This window comes from Herpailurus yagouaroundi, unplaced genomic scaffold (genome assembly GCF_014898765.1).
Source record: "Herpailurus yagouaroundi ecotype Mexico unplaced genomic scaffold, PumYag 215, whole genome shotgun sequence".
NCBI classification, from domain to species: domain Eukaryota; kingdom Metazoa; phylum Chordata; class Mammalia; order Carnivora; family Felidae; genus Herpailurus; species Herpailurus yagouaroundi.
In genome coordinates, this window is record NW_024412446.1 from 5,478,408 (window position 1) to 5,498,212 (window position 19,805).

Here is a 19,805-nt window from a genome sequence, read left to right on the forward strand (position 1 = left end):
ACATACATACATACAACAGAGTATTACTCAGCAATCATAATGAAATCTTGCCATTCACAACTACGTGGATGGAACTAGAGGGTATTATGCTAAGTGAAATTTGTCAGAGAAAGACAAGTATCATATGACTTCACTCATATGAGGACTTTAAGAGACAGAACAGATGAGCATAAGGGAAAGGAAACAAAAATAACATAAAAACCGGGAGGGGGACCAAACCGCAGGGGCTCTTTAATTTGGGCTACCACTGGGGGTTTCTGGGGGGGGGTTTGGGGGGGGGGAATGGGCTAAATGGGGAAGGGGCATTAAGGAATCTACTCCTGAAATCATTGTTGCACTATATGCTAACTACCTTGGATATAAATTTAAAAAAAAATAAATTAAAATTTTAAAAAAGAAACATGAATGATATTTTATCTACATTTATAAGATACATTTACTTTGCTGAAAAAATGAGTAAGCCTTCAGTCCTTGCAATTTTCACAATCTGTGTGTGTATTTATGTGATTATTTGATTAATGTCCCTCCTTCACAAACTTATTCCTATAAAGGCAAGAATCTTTCTAAATCCCCAAAATTTCCCTCAAATATGAAGTTATCACAAATGTAGAAAAATTTAACACTCAACAAATATAGATATTTTTTAACTGATAAAAAAATTCACATAAGTCTTAATAAAAATTTCTCCTCCATTTTTCACTAACAACCACAGAAGTCAGCTTTTCAAAAGTTGACATTGTTAATCTATTGAATTGTGCTCCCTAATGAGTCATATTCATTATTTCAATTAATAGATATCAAAATGTAAGCAGATAAATGGAATTACTAATGTTTGTAACTGCAGGAAGATGGTGAAAAAGCACAAATACTACAAAGTCTTATTTATAATATTAACTGGGATTGGAACCATTTTAATGCAATCTTAAACTGGCATTACTCACCATACTAAACCTTCAGTTGCTAAATATAAAATCAATCGATTCCTTCCTTTGCAAATTCCTCTTCCACTCACTTTAGTCTGCAGATGTATAGCTAACATTAAAACTATTCCAAGCACTTACACTAACACTCTTCATATCATCAGGGTGAGAAAAGCTTAGCAGTTCACACTGGGAATAAGAGGGTCCTCAATACTGATTTACATGCTAAAAATTCCACGGCTGCTGCAAAGAGTCTAGGAAATATGGAATAGGATTCCTTAGGAAACACAAATTAATAAATCCTCAACACCAACTTTTGAAAAGCTGACTCTTGTGGTTATTTGTGAAAAATGGAAGAAAAGTTTAATTCTTTATACAGCCCAGTATTTCCATAGGAAAGGGGTGTTTTCTGAAGCTTAATTGTCATTTCTGAAACACAGAAATCAAAGGGTAGTTTGAGCAAAAGAAGTGAAATGGAAAACTTACCATTAAAGCATCCAGAAAGACCAGATAAACTGAATAACAACAAAAAGATATTTAAAGTATATAGAAATAAAAGAGGGGCACCTGGGTATCTCAGTCAGATAAGCATCCAACTTTGGCTCAGGTCATGACCTCACAGTTCTGGAGTTCAAGCTGACAGCTTGGAGTCTGGAGCCTGCTTCAGATTCGGTGTCTCCCTTGCTCTTTGCCCCTCCCCCACTCATGTTCTCGTTCTCTCTCTCTCTCTCTCTCTCTCTCTCTCTCTCTCTCTCTCTCTAAAACAAGTAAATTTTAAAAATTTTAAATAGGGGCCCCTGGTGGCTCAGTTAGTTAAGCGTCCAATTTCGGCTCAGGTCATTAACCCAGGGTTCAAGGGTTCCAGCCTCGCATCGAGCTCTATGCTGACAACTCAGAGCCTGGAGCCTGCTTCAGATTCTGTCTCCCTCTCTCTCTGCCCTTCTCCCACTCATGCTGTCTCCCTCTCTCTCTCTCTCTCTCTCTCTCTCTCTCTCAAAAATAAACATAAAAATTAAAAAATATATAAATTAAATATACAGAAATTAATGAAAACAACCCCCCCCCCAGCCCCAACCACCACCCATCCACCCAGGTCCAGAAATGAAGAGGAAAATGAAAACCAGAGACGATTTTGAAGACATGGTCTTATCTTGTAACAAAGGAAGCACAAAGGTGGGTAGGCTTTTTCCTCTCCTTACCCTAGGGGTTTTGGTCTAACATCTACATGGGACTGAATACAAAACCTTATACCTTAATAGTGCAGGGAGTAGAACTGGGGTCCTGGAAAAAACAAAAGACTAGCAAGAACTATGCACTTCCTTAAAAGAGGGTTGCACAGAGAGAGTCAAAGAATGAAGGAAGGGTGGAAGGGGGGACAAAAAAAATCTACCAGCACAAGATGTCTATCTGCTCTGGCTAAGTTTTGGGTAGGGGAAAAAGTCACCCAGGGCTGTTACCTGATAAGGGTTTGAGGTCCACATTTATACTATCAATACAATCCAGGGATGAGAAATTAACCAAAAAAATAAGTCCAGAGCTGGGTACTTGGCAAAAACAAATGTAAATGCAAAAACCATCACTAGGACACTCCCACAGCTCCAGGCTACAAGAGATCCCCAAAGAAAATAGAGATGTGCACTAAAGATGACTTTGCAATCCAAGTTCACAAAAGAGAGAGGAAACCATTCACTGTGAATGAGAGTTGGCACATACAAGCACTATGAGATCAATCTTAAGAGAATATAAAATAAGTATGTTTTAAATTATTATAGTCATATAAGAAATTTAAAACTATTAAGAAGAATAAAGAAACCATAAAAAAAAAACAGATTTGTAAAAGAATCAAATAGAACTTTTAAAATCACTGAGTCTTGAGGTGCCTAGGTGGTTCAGTCAGTTAAGCATCTGACTTCAGCTCAGGTCATGATCTCACAGTTCGTGAATTTGAGCCCCACATCAGACTCTCTGCTATGAGCAACAGTGCCTGCTTTGTATCCTCTGTCCCCCCCACCCACTCATTCTCTCTCTCTAAATAAATAAACTTTAAAAAAAATCACTGAGTCTTCTGCTTCTGGTGGTTTGTCAAATCAGATATTCCACAGGACCCTCCCACTACAAAACAATTAGATCTATTACGAGTGTGCAACAATTCTGTGGAGAAAGCAGCTGATCTTCTACATCAAAGAGTATTATGAGCCACAGAATATGTATATACTTCAGCAGAACAATAAACTTAAGATCTGTAGTCCATATTCCCCTAAAAAAATCAAAGGACAGAAATATCAAAAGCTAGGGGCACCTGGGTAGCTCAGTTGGTTAAGGGTTCAGACTCAATTTCAGCTCAGGTCATGATCGAAAGCCCTGCATCACGCTCTGCACTGACAGTGAGGAGCCTGCTGGGGATTCTCTCTCTCCCTCTCTCTCTGCCTCTCCTCTCCTCCACTCTTTCGCGCTCTCTCAAAATAAATAAACAAACATTAAAAAAAAGAAAAAAGAAATATCAAAAGCTAATGTTAAGCCTAAAAGAGAAACATCTGTGGACAGGCAGAATAGTCAAACAAATGTTCATGATATTGGTCCATTTAATTTATAGGACATATAAACTCAATCTTCAGAAAGAAACTGCCATTCTAGTCACTTGCACATTTTAAGCCACCTAATCCTATGACAGCAATGTCATAAGATATCTGTATCTAAATTAAACCATCAGAATGGTCTTTTAGGTGAGTGGTCTTCTAACAAGATCATCTCCTATGTCTGGCACAAGCTAAATTAAACAGCAAACGCAGTCGTCTGAAACATGTATTTCACAGATCCCATTTCTGAGCAGTCTGCCCCCTGAAAGCTAAAGAAACTGGCTTATTTTGGAGACATTTAACTTCTCTTCTGGAAACTGTGAACTAGGTCTGGAAAATACACAAAAGCATATTTACATGTGTTACATATTCACATGTGCTAATGCTGCAAAATCCTATAAAATGAAACCTTTGGGTGACTAGAAAATTTCTCAGGTTTTTAAAAGGTGGCGTATTTGCTGTGCTTTATAAAGCAACTCATGCTTGGATATGCTAAAAACATTTTATTCTTTTGATAATTTTCTACCTTCAATGTAAGATTATTTCAAATAATAAGCTGGTACAGTCATCATTTAAACAAAGACGGGGTTTTGTTTTTGGTCTTTTACAGTTTCACACCACCTATTCCCTAGGCGTCAGTTACCTTGCTACTTCATCTAGTGTAATATTACTCAGAATATAAAATGTTATCACTCAAAAAATTTCATGAAGGCAATTTTCTATTGTATAAACATTACCTAATATTATCAATCTTATTACACCATTGAACAAAATTTTAATTTTCTTTGCACCAGTTCTGAAGAGGGACTGAAGAATATTATTGCCTAGCATCATGACTATAAAAATGTTGTATTTATTAAAAAGATGGCAAGATTTTGAAGTTAGCCAAGTCCTCAAAACACTACAGCACAAATTTTCTAATTATGATGTATGTTCTCATTCACACCTGCTGGAAAACAACGGAAGAATGACCAAAGCTGACTAATGGAAGCCTGCTGTTCACACAACACAGACAAGTCAAAGGATAAAAGATGTACCAGTAAACAAAGAATAAACAAACATAATTAAGGACCCATTTGACTGTACCTGTATACGATAGGCAAATCATTGGTAAGAAAGCAAGTTCCAGAATTACCTGCTACCATCAGTTATAATTCTATTCCATAGAGCACCATCTATACACCAATTTCTTCCCATCTATAGCATATCACATAGTGATTTTTATCAGTAAAAGCTTAAATAATATTTATCATATAAACTTGAAGCACAACAGTAAAAATATGGTTAAAATGGAAGTTTAGAGTAGCAGTCTAATATAACGAACCTAATAGACTCTGACCAGTCTGACTTAAAAATTTTGGGTCCTCCGTGGTTTGACATACCGCCTTGATAAATTCTTTGGGTATTAGTTGCTTATCTGTAAACTGGGGGAAGTATCACCTACATTTCAGAGATACTATGAGAATAAAACAGCACATTTGTTGTAAATACTTTAAAAAAAAAAAAAAAGGAGCTTTTACAATTCATACACTTAGAACACAGTCCACTTTCTGGAGAAGTCTACTTTGCAAATTACTTACTTCCTTGTGCTTCCATATTGCTAGGTTTTGTTTTCGTTTGGTAACTTAGAATCTTGTGATAAAGAACAGAGCTGGGAGGTCACTGGAATTCTGACTACTCTTATCAGTTATTCTATCTGATTAGCTAATTCCATTTAAAGGAATAAAATGTTAGAAAGGCCAACCAAAACCTCATACCTAGTGTTAAAAACAAAAACCTAATTATGGGTGATGTATCATCCTAAAATTTGGACTTTCAACCTCCTAACAGTACTCACAATTGTACACATCAATATCACAATGTTGCACAATAAAACTTTCAAAGAAATCAATGCATAAAATTTATACAAAAGCCCAAGTCAAATTCATTTCTGTCAACTTTTTGTTTTTATGCAGACAAAAGAAAACTTCTAAAATTTTATTACTTGCAACAGTCCTATGTAGATTTACACACTAACCTGGTAGAGATGCGACTAAACACCGCATTGAAGTTGTTGCAGCTGAGAGAAAATAAAACCCCAGATGCAGAATTGCGAAGTTCAGCTGCATGTTGGTTTCCTTCACGACAGGTGTGAAGAAAATGGCAGATTTCTGGCAGCAACTGTTTGACCAGCATCGTTTCATCTAATCTCATTGTGTCCTTTGGTTGCTAAAATAGAAATAATCACATAATTCTGTAACTTTCTTAAATTTACATGTAAAGATCCTCTGCTATGAAAATTTTCAAGCATACATTAGACTTGACATACAATAGTGGACAATGATATATTCATACGGTAGTTCAATACAATAACACATCCAACACCTAGATTCAACAATTGCTAATATTTCATCGTGTTTGCTGTATCCACCTATAGTTAGTCTAATAAAGAGAATGGTTCCATCTTTGACCTCTGAGTCACAATAAAGGCTCCCATCCATCCTCCCCAGCATCATCCCCCACACCACCACCACCACTAGTCCTGTTTGTTCCCTGTTCACCAATTCCCTACATAATAAGCCTTCCCACTCCTGGGAATCCCAAGTTTATTGTGAGTTCTAAAAAAAAACTTTATTCATATTCATTTTTGAGTGCATTGTGTCATCTGTCTCAAATCCAAATACATTCCTGGATGGGCAATCACACCTGCCTTTTAGAGGACTGCCTAAAACACATAGATATGTACTTCTTACAAATAATTTTATTTTGGTTGAGCCATTTCAAAGTAAGTTACAAACATTATAACACTTCGTCCATAGGTACCTTAGCATCTCTCAAAAATAAGGACATTCTCCAATATAACTTCAATACAATCACATCAAAGAACAAAAATACAAAAACAAAAACCAATTCCCCTTGTATCAGCTAATACCCAATCTATATTCAAATTTCCCCAACTGCCCCGAAAATGTCTTTCATAGCTTCTTTTTAATTTAGTCAGGACCCAAAAAAGGTTCAGATGATTGCAGCATGATTCCTTTACTCTCTTTATTCTAAAACAATCTCTCCCCACCACACACTCCTTATACTTCATTTTTACTTTCCATAACATTGATTTAAGAAAATGGGCCTTACAAAATGTTCCATGTTGTTGATTCGATTATTTCTTTGTAGTGTGCCTTGTCTTTCTAGTTACTGTATTTTCTGTAGCTGGGACCTAAATCTAATAGTCTGATTAGATTCAGATTAAACATTCAGGTAATTCAGCAAAGTACATATTGTATCAAATCAGGAGCACATAATGCCAGGTGGTCCCAATATTAATGACACACCAAGCTTGATAATTTTGGTGTTAACACCAAGATCTCTACTTTATAAAGGAAATGTCTATAATTAACAAAATAACCAATAGAGAAGCTATCCTGCAGATACACTGTTCCATATCGCCTAACAGCTAATATTCATGTAAGAATGACAATTTTGATATACCAAGCATGATGACCAAGAGCAAAATCTTGGACAACTGTGTGCTATGCTTGATTCTGTAATTGTAATCCAAGTGTTTTCAGATGTAAACACACTGAAAAATATGGACAGCAAATAAAGAGACATCATAGAACCCTGCAAAATTCAAGTGGCGATGCCAATACCTTATAGGCCAAACAAGAGAAATGTTGAAACTCCAATTAATAAGCAAGTAATAATTACAGAAGTATGCAATCTTTTGAATAACGGTCATACATGTAGGAACAAAGATTCCTCAAATTCTACAAAATTTTACTCATATGATTTTGGTAAATATTTGATCATTTTCATTCAGTTATTTCAACTACTTATATGATAAACATGCACTTGTAGGCTGTTCTTCTTAAACTACCTCAACTTACTTCAATCTAAAAATGAAAATCAACAACTATAAAATTATTGAAGGCAAATCCGAAAAACGCAACTGTTCAATGATATGAATAGCATTGTTTTTTAATTGTAAATTCAATGAAAAAAAGTTATACATTGTCAACAGAACAGAGCAACATATATTTTATGTATTATATAAGTTATACCATGCCCATTTATTAGAGTTTCAGTTAGGCTATCTCCAAAGAGTATCAATTAAACAAGAGCCAATAACAGCAGTAATCATTGTCCAAAATACATTGACCATTACCTCTCAGTTATAAATGTTAACAGAGAAGAGCTATGGGACCTCCATTCAAACATGGATATGGCTCATATACTGGTATTTACAATCAAAGCAACAAGACAAACACAGAGAACTGATTCAGGGTAAGTTTAAACTGTCCACCTTCACAATTACCTCATCCTATTTAACAGTGCTTCTGCTCTTTCACTCCATTTTACAAATGAACCACGGCGCAGCACAAATTAATAGAAAGCACCAAGCTAAAAACAGAACTAGCTTACCCTCGATTTAAGTAGAAAACCTATTAACACTGTCTGACAATTTTGGAATACGGTCAAGGGCCAACAAAAGTTTAAAACACTATGCTGAGGTTTGGTGGCCTATAGTGTAAAACATGTCTCTCTTCTCGGGATGTACAGTGGAATGAATGTAATTATTTTTCCAACTCCATACGCTACCCCTTCCTCCAACACTGCTGACCATTCCCTCTCTTCTCAACCACACAATCAGTCCTCATCCCCAAGTCCCTCCCAACAAGGTTTACCACAGAAAACTGTAGCATGTAGAATACAGAAGCAATTCTGAATAAAGGCAAAAGACGTGCCAAAGAAGAGAGAATATAACAATTTAAACTCTAATATTTAGTGAACGGACATTTAAAATGAAGGTAGCTCCTACCATGTTCCGGTAAGAATTAAGGCTGCTGAAGTACAGAAACACCTTGCTTTATACAACGAAAATATTCTTGACAAATTCTAATTAAGTCATGGTTGAAACAGAATGAGGTAACTATTCAGAAGAAACCGAAGAAAGAACTGTTTTGTACTCAACTACTCCTCCCCATATCTACTTTGTATGTTCATATGTACATATAACAAGTGTTCTTCAGGTAGGATCTATCAGCAATAGTTACAATTTTTTAAAGTCTCCTTTTATATAGATTTGAAAAGTAAAACCCTAAAATCAGATAAAATACTAAAACGGGGAAAGAGACAAGATTACTCCTGGTCTTCCTGTCACATTTTTTCACAGCTAACCAATGCTACAGGCCTAACAATATCTGGCGAAATTAAGTCAGTCAAATGGTGGCTTTTTTCATAAACTCTTCTAAAAAACCTGAAACAGATATGTGGCTCAAGCTTAACACTTTATAAATAAACTTAGTATCTATTCACAAAAGATAAGAAAATAAGTTTCTCTTGAAAACTTGTCTGTACTCTGTTAACTCTGTTAACAAAATTCGTATTCATATGTCTTAGGCAAAAAAAATCCATAGGACTTTTCTTGTCCATATACATTTTGGTACATCAGATCATTCTCAAAACTGAATTCACAAAATCTGCCTATTTTAGATTTACTTACCCCAGCAAGACATTTTTCCAGTGTATCCAATATAATCAACTGAGAGAGATACAAATTTTTTTCAGCAGCTTCTCCAAATATTCTCTAAAAGAAAAGAGATTCACAACACTAAAAGTTGGCTATTATTCCCTACTACAAATCAGCACATATCTGAAAAGGGACGAAGGATTAAGAAAAAAAAAAAAAATCATGTTTTCCATTTTACCTCCCAGATTAGACTGTATTTAAATCTATTATTTCTATTTTATCTTAATGCTCAAAGTATATTCCCAGGCAAATGAAAATGCTGGCATTTATTACAGTCTGTCATTAGTGTTGTAACAGTAAAAGAAAATAACTTTTGCTTATACTTTAAAAATACATGGGATTTAGAAATACATATAGACCTGAACCAGAATCTTGAATTGAACATTTAACTTCGATGCCACAAGATAATCAAAGTCTAAATTCTTACAGGAACAAAATACTATAATACCAATTACAGTGAATTTTAGGCATTCACTATCCTTAAATTTAATATTATGCTATTTACCAACAAGAAACTATGGTTTCCAAAAGTCAGTTTATTCAGTAAGCACTAAATGAATTCCAATATCACAATACTGCTTTTGTTTTTGTTTTTGAAAAGAAGGTTCCAAATATTCAAATATTTTCATCTAACTGGGAACACAGCCACATATTTATATAAGGAACATCCTATCACCATGCCCCACACACTGCAACAGAAGAGATCCACAAAATCTTAAATGTGTTTCTGTAATTCACTTTACGTGTTCCTAAGAGGTTCTGCTTTCTTCAGAAAATCTTAATTTTTTCTATAAAGAAAAAATTTCTTTGTATGGCAAATGACTGCTCACACCTCCAGTTTATCAGTTTTCTAAGTTTAGGGCATTGTCTAACCAAGTTTTTAAAAAGAACACACACCAAAGATGATGTGACTATAAAAATGGGACTGAGTCTCACAATCTACAACCAGAAGTCAGTCTCAATGCTCAATACAAACAATATAAATTGTGGTTATAAGTGCTAAAGACAGGAAAAGCAGTTTAGAATTAATCAAGAAACACCCAGATCGGTTGTTTTGCACTGAGTATGAAGGAGGTTTTAGATAGGAATTGACAGAGAAGACAGATCACCTGTGAGATATAGGAGAAATATATACTGGAATAACTTGTAGCCTAGGGAATGTAAATCGATTTTATAAAACAGGAAAAAAGGCAACTGGGAGCTTGTGACAGTGGAATTACTTGATGAAATGACTATTTGAGGAAAACCATTTCAACAATGGGATCTTGAACTACTATACTATAGAATTTGTCACAGGTTAGAGGAGGAAGGAAATAAAACAATATCTTCATAAAAGCAATCTCACATTTTATCACTACAAGGTCATATTTATCATCTACTTAGGACTAGGGCAACCTGATAAGTAAATATTCAAAGAAGAAACTAAAAAAAATATTTTAAAAGATTACTCCATGATCAATTCGTATATGACCTACAGTCTATATGAAATCTTAATTCCCCCCACCAAAAAAAAAAAAAAAAAAAAAAAAAAAAGAAAAGAAGATAGGGTCACAAATAAGAGAAGGATCTAAGAGAAAGAATCAAAAACTAAAATGAAAGTTAAAAGGTTACCTGTGCTCACCCACAAAATACAATGGTGAATGTTTATATCCGGAGTCCACAGAAAAGGACTTTCCATACTTCAAAATATGCTGCTCCAAATCTTTAAATCAAAAACAAACCAAAACAAATTCCCCCACAAAACAATAGCCCAAATACTCACCATATTGTTAACATTCTTTAAGATAGTGGTGAGGCCGCTGATAACCAAAGAAAACTTGTATTTGGAAATATTAATAAGACATTCCTTGTTGTGTTCAGTACTGACTTTGGTATGCGTGTTCTGCTGTCCTGTTTTTATTGGAAGCTAAGGGAAAAAGAAAATGTTAGCTTACACATGAAAAGGACTAAAAAGAACTATTTCTCACTGAAAATCATGAGGTTTGAGGAAAATTCTTATCAGTCACGGTTACCTACATTTGTATCTCAAACTCCAATTTTCAATATAGATTAGCATTTCTAGCAAATCTACAACTCTCTTGAAATTTCAATTTTTGTAGCTTTCCGTCTGGAAATTGTAAATCTCTACCTACAAAATTAAAACTTTACCCAGCATTACATAAGAGAGATGATGACTCACAGAAATAGAGCTATTTCCTTGTAGCTAAAAATTATTTCAGAGAATGCATACAATCCTTTCCCTTAAACACTGAACTCTTAAAACAACAACAGACCAAGAAAATCTATGCCCCAGACCTCTAATCAATTAATGGGAAATAAGTGCAGACTGTTCAGAAATGAGAACTGAATAACCAGGAATAAACACAGTAAGACAAACTCAGGTAAGATGATCACCCTCAAGTACACAGTTGAGGGAGTAACAGAACAACAAACAGTTAAGTCTCATGGAAAAAATATCTCTTAAGGTCGCCACATTTACATTTATCTGAGAATGAGTTAAGTCACATTGCCAAGAAGTTCATCTCTACTCCGTTCAAAAGCAGCATTTTCTGGGCACCTGGGTGGCTCAGTCGGTTAAGCACTCAACTTCAGCTCGGGTCATGATCTGGCAGTTCGGGAGTTCAACCTTCATGTCAGGCTCTGTGCTGACAGCTCAGAGCCTGGAGCCTGCCTCCGATTCTATGTCTCCCTCTCTCTCTACCCCTCCCCCACCCCACTCAAGCCCTCTCAAAAATACACATCAAAAAAAATAATAAAGTATCAAACAAAAGTAGCATTTTCCATTGAAAGTATCATGAATATATTTACTGTTTAAATACTAGATCCTGCTAATGCTAAGAGAACACCCGTGAGGTTCCTCTGAGAAAACAAACCTGCGTCCAGCATTCTCATTTTTAAAATGGTGCAACTAAAGGTGGAAAGAGACCCAATGACATGCGCAAGTCTGCCTAGTCAGTAACAAGTGACTAACTTGATAATAAATACTAAATAAAAGAGAGGAAGACTTTTTAGGGTTAGAAGGGGCAGAACAGGAGCTACAGAATTACATAATGTTAATTTTAAAGGTTGGTGGGGGGCAGCGTGCTGAATCTGAAAGGGGGCTTTTAGAAGAAGGCAGTGGCTGCAATGTAAATTGTAAATCTCCCCAACTCCCTCTGTGATGGTTAATTTTATACCTTAACTTGACTGGCTCATAGGATGTACAGATATCTGGCTAAACATCATCTCTGGGTGTGTTTCTGAGGGTGCTTCCAGATGAAATTAGCATTTGAATAGGTGAACTCCATAAAGCAGGGGACAAGGTACCCACAAACCCCCAAAAACAAGCAAATAGCAACAAACCACTTCGAGCTACAAAACTGGTGTGGTATTAGTATCTCTGCAAAAGAAAGCTGAATGTATAATGGGTCCAACAAGAGGAAAATACCAAAATTCTATTCCATCCTCAATGAAAAGTACAACAGGGCAACTTAAGAACATTAACTGACAAAAAAAAAAAAAAAAAAAAAAAAAAAATTAGCTGAAACACAGGGGGCTTTCTGCATATTGCAATTTGCACATGAGTGCGAAAGGTCTACACTAATGCCTGAAGAGAACAGAGCACACTTTAAGCCACCACTGTCTAACAGAACTGTCTGTGGTGAGATTATACTATATCAACAATGCTCAATACAGTAGCTATAGCCACGTGTGACTACTGAGCACATGTTAATGGCTAATGCACATGAGGAATCAAATGTTTACTTCTATTTACTTAAATTTAACTTTAATTAGCCACTGGACACCACTGGGCAGCACACTTCTAAACTAACCAGCTGAAGAAGCACCCCCTTTTAGGGCGAAGCGCACACTGGGAAGAAATTGCTGAGATTCACTCCAATAGGGACAACGGGGCAAAGGAAAAAAGGCCACATAAAGGTGGTAAAAAGGAAGACAGCTAAGGAGCTCAAAAAAGATGAGATGATGTATCTCATTTCATGAAAGTAACAGAAGAGCTCTAGGGCCACGAAGATAAAAAGCTCTCCTGGCTCACAGCTCCCTCTCACCAATTCAGGAAAACGAAGTTCACATAGAAAGAATGTGGTCAAATCACATGTGAAGTCACTATGAGAAAAAATAAGAGACAGAATAACGTTGCAATAGAGAATGAAAGCGTGCCAGAAAGTCACGTTCTAAGGTACCTCTGTTGAGGCAAATAGGAGCCATCAGAGATTTGGGTTGACAATGAGGTCTGAAGTGACAGAACCGAAGACATGAGGGGGCCTCAAATGCCTAAGTGGTGGAAAAGGGTTAAAAGGTAAGCCAAAAACTTCTGAAAAGCAAAGCAGAATTTTAAAGTCTCACAGCCTCAGGGAGACAAAAAATTAGACTTCAGAACCTGCTAGTGGAGGGGACCCAGTAAATATACCCAGCTTTCAACCATAAGCTTTGGAGGGTTACATCCTACATAAACAGGCAAACTGCAGCAACTGGAACTTTTTTTTTTTTTTAAGTTTATTTATGTATTTAAGTAATCTCTACACCCAACATGGGGCTTGAACCCACAACCTTGAGATCAAAAGTAGCATTCTCTACCAACTGAGCCGGCCAGGCATCCCAGCAACTAGAATTCTTATACATTACTAGTAGGAGTGTAAGTCAATAATTGTTTTGAAAAATGTCTGGCATTATCTACTGAAACAGAACATATACACATTTAGCAATTTCACTAGGTATATACCTATACCTTAGGTGTATTTGTATATATGTTCACCGAAAGATATGTACGAATGTTTAAAACAGCCCTTTCATAAACTGAGAACACTCCAAGTGCCTATCAATAGCAGAAATGTTTTTTTCAAAAGCAGTATATTCAAAGAAAAACTGTATAGCAATAAAAATAAATGATTTACAACCGTAAGCTTAGTCTCACAAATATACGAATGAAAAGAAGTCAGAACAAAATGTCACTTACTGCGTGACTTTGTTACACAAATTTCAACAACATGCTAAATTCAAGTCAGGATACTAGAGACCCTTGGAAAGAACAGGTAATGACTAGAAGGAAATGCAGAGGAAAGAAGGACCTATTGATTGCCAGCACTATACAAGTTCCACTGATGTGTTCACACTGTCAACATTTATTAAGCTGTATATTTACATACATTTGTACATCCTTCTATATGTGTAAGTCAACATAAAGTCTGTTAAGTATATGTTATTTATATCCATGAGTTCATAATGATACTAAAAAAACTAAAACAAATTCTGGAACAAATGAAACCCGAATCTAGGAGAAGCAAGGTAATGATATAATCATTCTTAGTGAAGACAGAGGAATTGTAGCAGACGCTGATGTGCTGCCCAGCTCCCCTTCGGGGAAGGACTTGTTGCCTTAACTGCTAGCAGTGCTCAGTCAGTCCTTCAGGGACTGCCTCAGCCGCAAAGAATGATCCTACCTAAGGGAAACCCTTCCTGGGCAGCCCACATCCAACGACCAACTGATAGGGCAATATAAAGGCCTAAGCACCTCAGCCCAATTCTGGGCAACTCAGAAGAACCAATTCTAGCATCAGAGCCCCCGAAAGGAGATGAACAAAGCTATCACCAGACCTACACTGCACCATGAATTCTGCATCTGCCCAATTCTCCCTCCTCCCAGGTGTTGATCCCAAAGAAAGATCTTAATGAACATCCTACACTAGGCTTCCAGGGCAGCTGGCTGCAGGTGCTCAGATGGGATTTTAAAGCTGGCAGTGAAGGAAAAATCCTAACTACAAAAGCAATGAAACTATAAGAGTATTACTAAACCCTTTGCTCACTGGAAGAAAAAATAAAAAAGATAACAAAAAGCTGATTAACTGCCAATAAGAAGCTAGGCATATAAGCCAAAAGGTCTCTCCAGAAGCATATAAAGATGGTCTCCTTTCTTACAGCAGGAGGACAGAGAAACCTAAGGACCAGAACCAACACTTAATTATCAGAGTTGCTGGGCTTCAAAGAAGGTTAAATTTCCCTACAGGGCACATCTGCTATGCTGAGACCAGAGTCCTGAGGGTTAAGAATAAGACTCTGACAAATGAATGCAAACGAGTGAACTGTGCTCCCCAAAAATCTCGTATTTCCAGGTTCCCCTGAACCCCCCAGTCTACAATAGTAGCCCATCACTGCTTACTAAGAGGAGGCACTCCACAAACCCGTTTGAAGACAATTCAAAGGCTTCTTCCCTGTAAGACAACAGATGTTCCCCTCAGGATTTGCCACCATCTACTCTGCTGGCCAAAGGGGGTATGAGGAAATTTTCTGAGTGATGAAACTTCTTATATCTTGACCATGGTGATGGTTACATGAATACGTGCCATTTAAATGTCAAAACACAGAATTAAGCTGGTATAAATTCAAATGAGAGTGTTGTAACATTAGGATGTTAAATGTAATCCCCATGGTAACCACAAAGAAAATAGCTGTAGAATACACAAAAAGGAAATGAGAGAGGAATTTAAACATTTCACTACAAAAAATAAACACAAATGAAAACAGTAATGCAGAAAATGAGAGACAAAAAAAGCCATAGGGCATAAGGAAACCAATAGCACAATGATAGCAGTACATCCCTTCTTATCAGTAATTATTTTAAGTGTAAATGGATTAAACTCTCCAATCAGAAGACAGAGATTGTCAGAAAAAATAAAATAAAAAATAATTTAAAAAATTAAAAAAAATAAAAGCACATGACCCAACTACATGCTGCCTACGGGAGACTCGAGAGCTAAGGACACAAACACGTTGAAAGTGAAAGGATGGAAAAAGATATTCCATGCAAATGGTAACCAAAGAGAATACTCTGGCTTCTCTTCGGATCGTATAAATCTTTCAGTTTTTACAAAGAGAGTGGGAGTAGCTATACAAATTATCAGACAAACAGACTTTCAATCAAAACAAGTTATGGAGGACCTTACCCTCTCTTCTTCAGCACTTCCTGTGAAGGTGGCAGCCATCTCCTATATGGCATCATGTTCACCCTCAAACCTCTAGTCAAGTCCAAGATCATTAAAAAGAGGACCAAGAACTTCATCTGGCACCAGGCAGAACAATATGTCAAAATTAACCATAACTGGTGGAAACCAGGCATTGACAATAGGGTGTAGAGAAGATTCAAGAACCAGATCTTGATGCCCAACTTTGGTTATAGGAGCAAAAAGAAAACAAAGTACATGCTGCCCAGTGGCTTCCAGAAGTTCCTAGTTCACAACATCAAGGAGCTTGAAGTGCTACTGATGTGCAACAGATCTTATAAGCATTTACCCACCTAATGACAGACCATCAGAATATAAGCAAAAAATGACAGAATTAAAGAAAAAATTAGTTCTGCACTAATAGTTGGAGACTTCAATACACCACTCAAAATAATGGAGAAACCAACCAGACAGAAGAAAACAGACGACTTAAAACAACACAATAAGCCAACTAGACCCAACATACATACACAGAACATTCTACCAAACAATGGAATATGCATTCTTCTCAAGTATATATGGGACATTTTCCAGGATGACCACGTGTAGACCAAAAGATTACATCTCGATAGATTTTATTTTTTATTTAAAAAAAAGCTTTTTTTAATGTTTATTTTTGAGAGAGAAAAAGAGCACAAGCAGGGGAGGGGCAGAGACAGAGGGAGACACAGAATCCAAAGCAGGGTCCAGGCTCTGAGCTGGGGCTCAGACTCGGGGCTCGAACCCACAAACCATGAGATCATAACCTGAGCTGGAGTCGGACGCCTGACCGACTGAGTCACCCAAGCAACTCGACATCTCCATAGATTTTTAGAGGATAGATATCATACAACATATCTTCTCTGACCACAGTGGAATGCAGTTGGAAATCAACAACTGGAAAATTCACAAAATTTCACAAAATTGTGAAAATTAAATATACTTTTTTAAAAAATTTCAGTATAATTAACATACAGTATTATTTTAGTTTCAGGTGTACCATATAGTGATTCAACAGTTGTATACATTATTCCGTGCTCATCATAATAAGTGTACTCCTAATCCTCTTCACCTATTTCACCCATTCCCCCCACACACCTTCCCTCTGGTAACCATTAGTTTGTTCTCTGTATTTAAGAGTCTGTTCTTTGGTTTGTCTCTTTTTCTTTCTTCATGTGTTTTGTTTCTTAAATTCCATATGAGTGAAATCAAATCGTATTTGTCTTTCTCTGACTGACTCATTTCACTCAGCATTATGTACCCTCCAGATCCATCCATGTTATTGCAAATGGCAAGATTTCATTCATTTTTTTTTTAAGAATTTTTATTTATTTATTTTTTTTATTTTTTTGAGAGAGAGTACATGGGAGAGAAGCAGAGAGAGAATCCCAAGCAGGCCCCGCACTGTCAGCACAAAGCCCAACACAGGGCTTGATCCCACAAACAGTGAGATCATGACTTGAGCCAAGACCAAGAGTTGGACACTTAACCAATCGAGCTGCCCCAGGTGCCCTGATTTCATTCATTTCTAAGGCTCAGTATATTCCACTGTGTATTTGTGTGTGTATGCCACTTCTTTATCCATTCAGCTATCAATGGACACTTGGGTTGCTTCCATATCTCGGCTTTTATAAATAATGCTGAAAAAAATATACGATGCATGTTTTTTGAATTAGTGTTTTCTTTCTGAATTAGTGTTTTTGTTTTCTTTGGGTAAATACCCAGGAGTGGAATTACTAGATCACATGGTAACTCTATTTTTAACTTTTTGAGGAACCTCCACACTGTTTTCCACAGTGGCTGTGCCAGTTTGCATTTCCACCAACAGTGCACGAGGGTTCCTTTCTCTCATCCACACGAACACTTGTTTCTTGTGTTGCTGATTTTAGCCATTCTGACAGGTGTGAGGTGATAGCTCATTGTGGCTTTAATTTGCATCTCCCTAATGGTGAGTAATGTTGAGCACCCCTTCATGTGTCTGTTAGCCATCTGTATGTCTTCTTTGGAGAAGTGTCCGTTCATGTCTTCTCTCCATTTTTAATTGGATTATTTTAAACAATAAACTTTTAAGCAACCAATGTTTCAAGAAATCACAAGACAAATTAGAAAATACTGACATATGAAAGTGTAAATACAACATGCCAAAACTTGCAGGATGCAGTGACAGTAGTGCTAATGGGGAAATTTATAGCTATAAACATTTATGTTAAAAAACAAGAATATTCCAAATCGACAGCCTAACAACCTAAGGAACTAGAAAAAGAAGAACAAATGAAATACAAATCTGGAAGAAAAAAGGTAATAATAAATATGAGAGCAGAGAATAAAGTAAGAATAACAAAAGCAGGGAAAATAAATGAAACCAAAAGTTGGTCCTTTGAAAGTATCAACAAAATTGACAAACTTTTGGCTAAATGGACTAAGAAAAAAGGAAAAAGACTCAAATTATTAAAATCAGAAATAAAAGTGGGTACATTATTACTAGTACTACAGACCTAAAAAAAGATGTTAGAGAGTGCGATGAACTGTATGCCAAAAAATTTTTTAATAAACCTAAATGAAATGAATAAATCCTTAGAAACACAAAACCTACCAGGGCTAAATCACAAAGAAATAGAAAATCTGAATAGACCTATAACTAGTGAGAAGATTAAATCAGCAATCAAAATTCTCTCAACAAAGCTCTGGACCTGATCATTTTACTAGTAAATTCTACCAAATATTTAATGAGGAACTAATACTAATCCATCTTAAACTTTTCCAAAAAATTGAAGAGAATACTTCCTAACTTATTCTATAAGGCCAGCATAACCCTGACACCAAAGCCAAAGACACAAGAATATCACAGACTGATATCCCTCATAAATACTGATGCAAAAATCCACAACAATTATTAAAAAATTCTGCAGCATATTAAAAGAATTATACACAAGACTAAATGGGATTTATTACTGGAATGTGAGAATGGTTCAACATATGAAAGTCTATGTAATATCTACATCAATAAAAGGAAGGGAAAAGACCACATGTTCATCTCAATTGCAGAAAAAGCATGTGATAAAATTCAACACCCTCTCATGATAAAAACACTCAACAAAGAGAAGGAATAGAAGGAAACTACCTCAGCATAATAAAATCCATATATGAAAAACTCAGAGGAAACATAGTACTCAATGGGGACGGAAAGCTTTTTTTCCTAAAAACAGGAACAAGGCAGGTGCCCATTCTCACCACTTGTATTCAACTTAGTGCTGAAGTTCTAGCCAGAGCAGTTAGGCAAGAAAAAGAAATAAAAGGCATTCAAATTGGAAAGCCAGCTGTTCTCAGATGACATGATCCTATATGTTAAAACCTCTAAAGATTCCACTACAAAAATCTGTGAGAATGGATAAAGGAATTCATCAAAGTAGCAGGGTAAAAAGTTAACACACAAAAATCAGTTGCATTTTAGACAGTAGCAATGAACAATCTAAAAAGGAAAGCAGCAAACAATTCCACTTATGACAGAATCAGAAAGAATAAAACACTTGGGAATTAATCTAACCAAGGCAGTGAAACTTGTATACTGAAAACCACAAAACACTGCTGAAAGAAATTAAAAACGGTAAAAATAGAAATACATCCTATGTTCATGGATTCAAAGACAATATTCTTAAAATGTCAATACTACCCCAAAGTGATCTACGGATTCAATGAGTCCCTATCAAAACCCAATGCCATATTTGGAGAAATAAAAGAACCCATCCTAAAATTCATACGGAATTTCAAAGGACTATGAATAGCTGAAAGAATCTTGAAAAAGGTAACTCTTAATTTCTGCTCAAGT

General features: G+C 36.2%; 1 protein-coding gene across 1 annotated transcript in view; it reads right to left on the reverse strand.

Annotated features, from left to right (window-relative positions):
• NF1 (neurofibromin 1) overlaps nt 1-19,805 on the reverse strand; it is a 258,016-nt gene that overhangs the window by 193,545 nt on the left and 44,666 nt on the right. The window contains exons 2-4 of the mRNA XM_040455091.1: nt 10,768-10,911; nt 8,979-9,062; nt 5,514-5,704 (exon numbers count right to left, since the gene is read on the reverse strand). Coding sequence (XP_040311025.1) covers nt 5,514-5,704; nt 8,979-9,062; nt 10,768-10,911 — 419 coding nt within the window. The remainder of the gene's footprint in view (nt 1-5,513; nt 5,705-8,978; nt 9,063-10,767; nt 10,912-19,805) is intronic.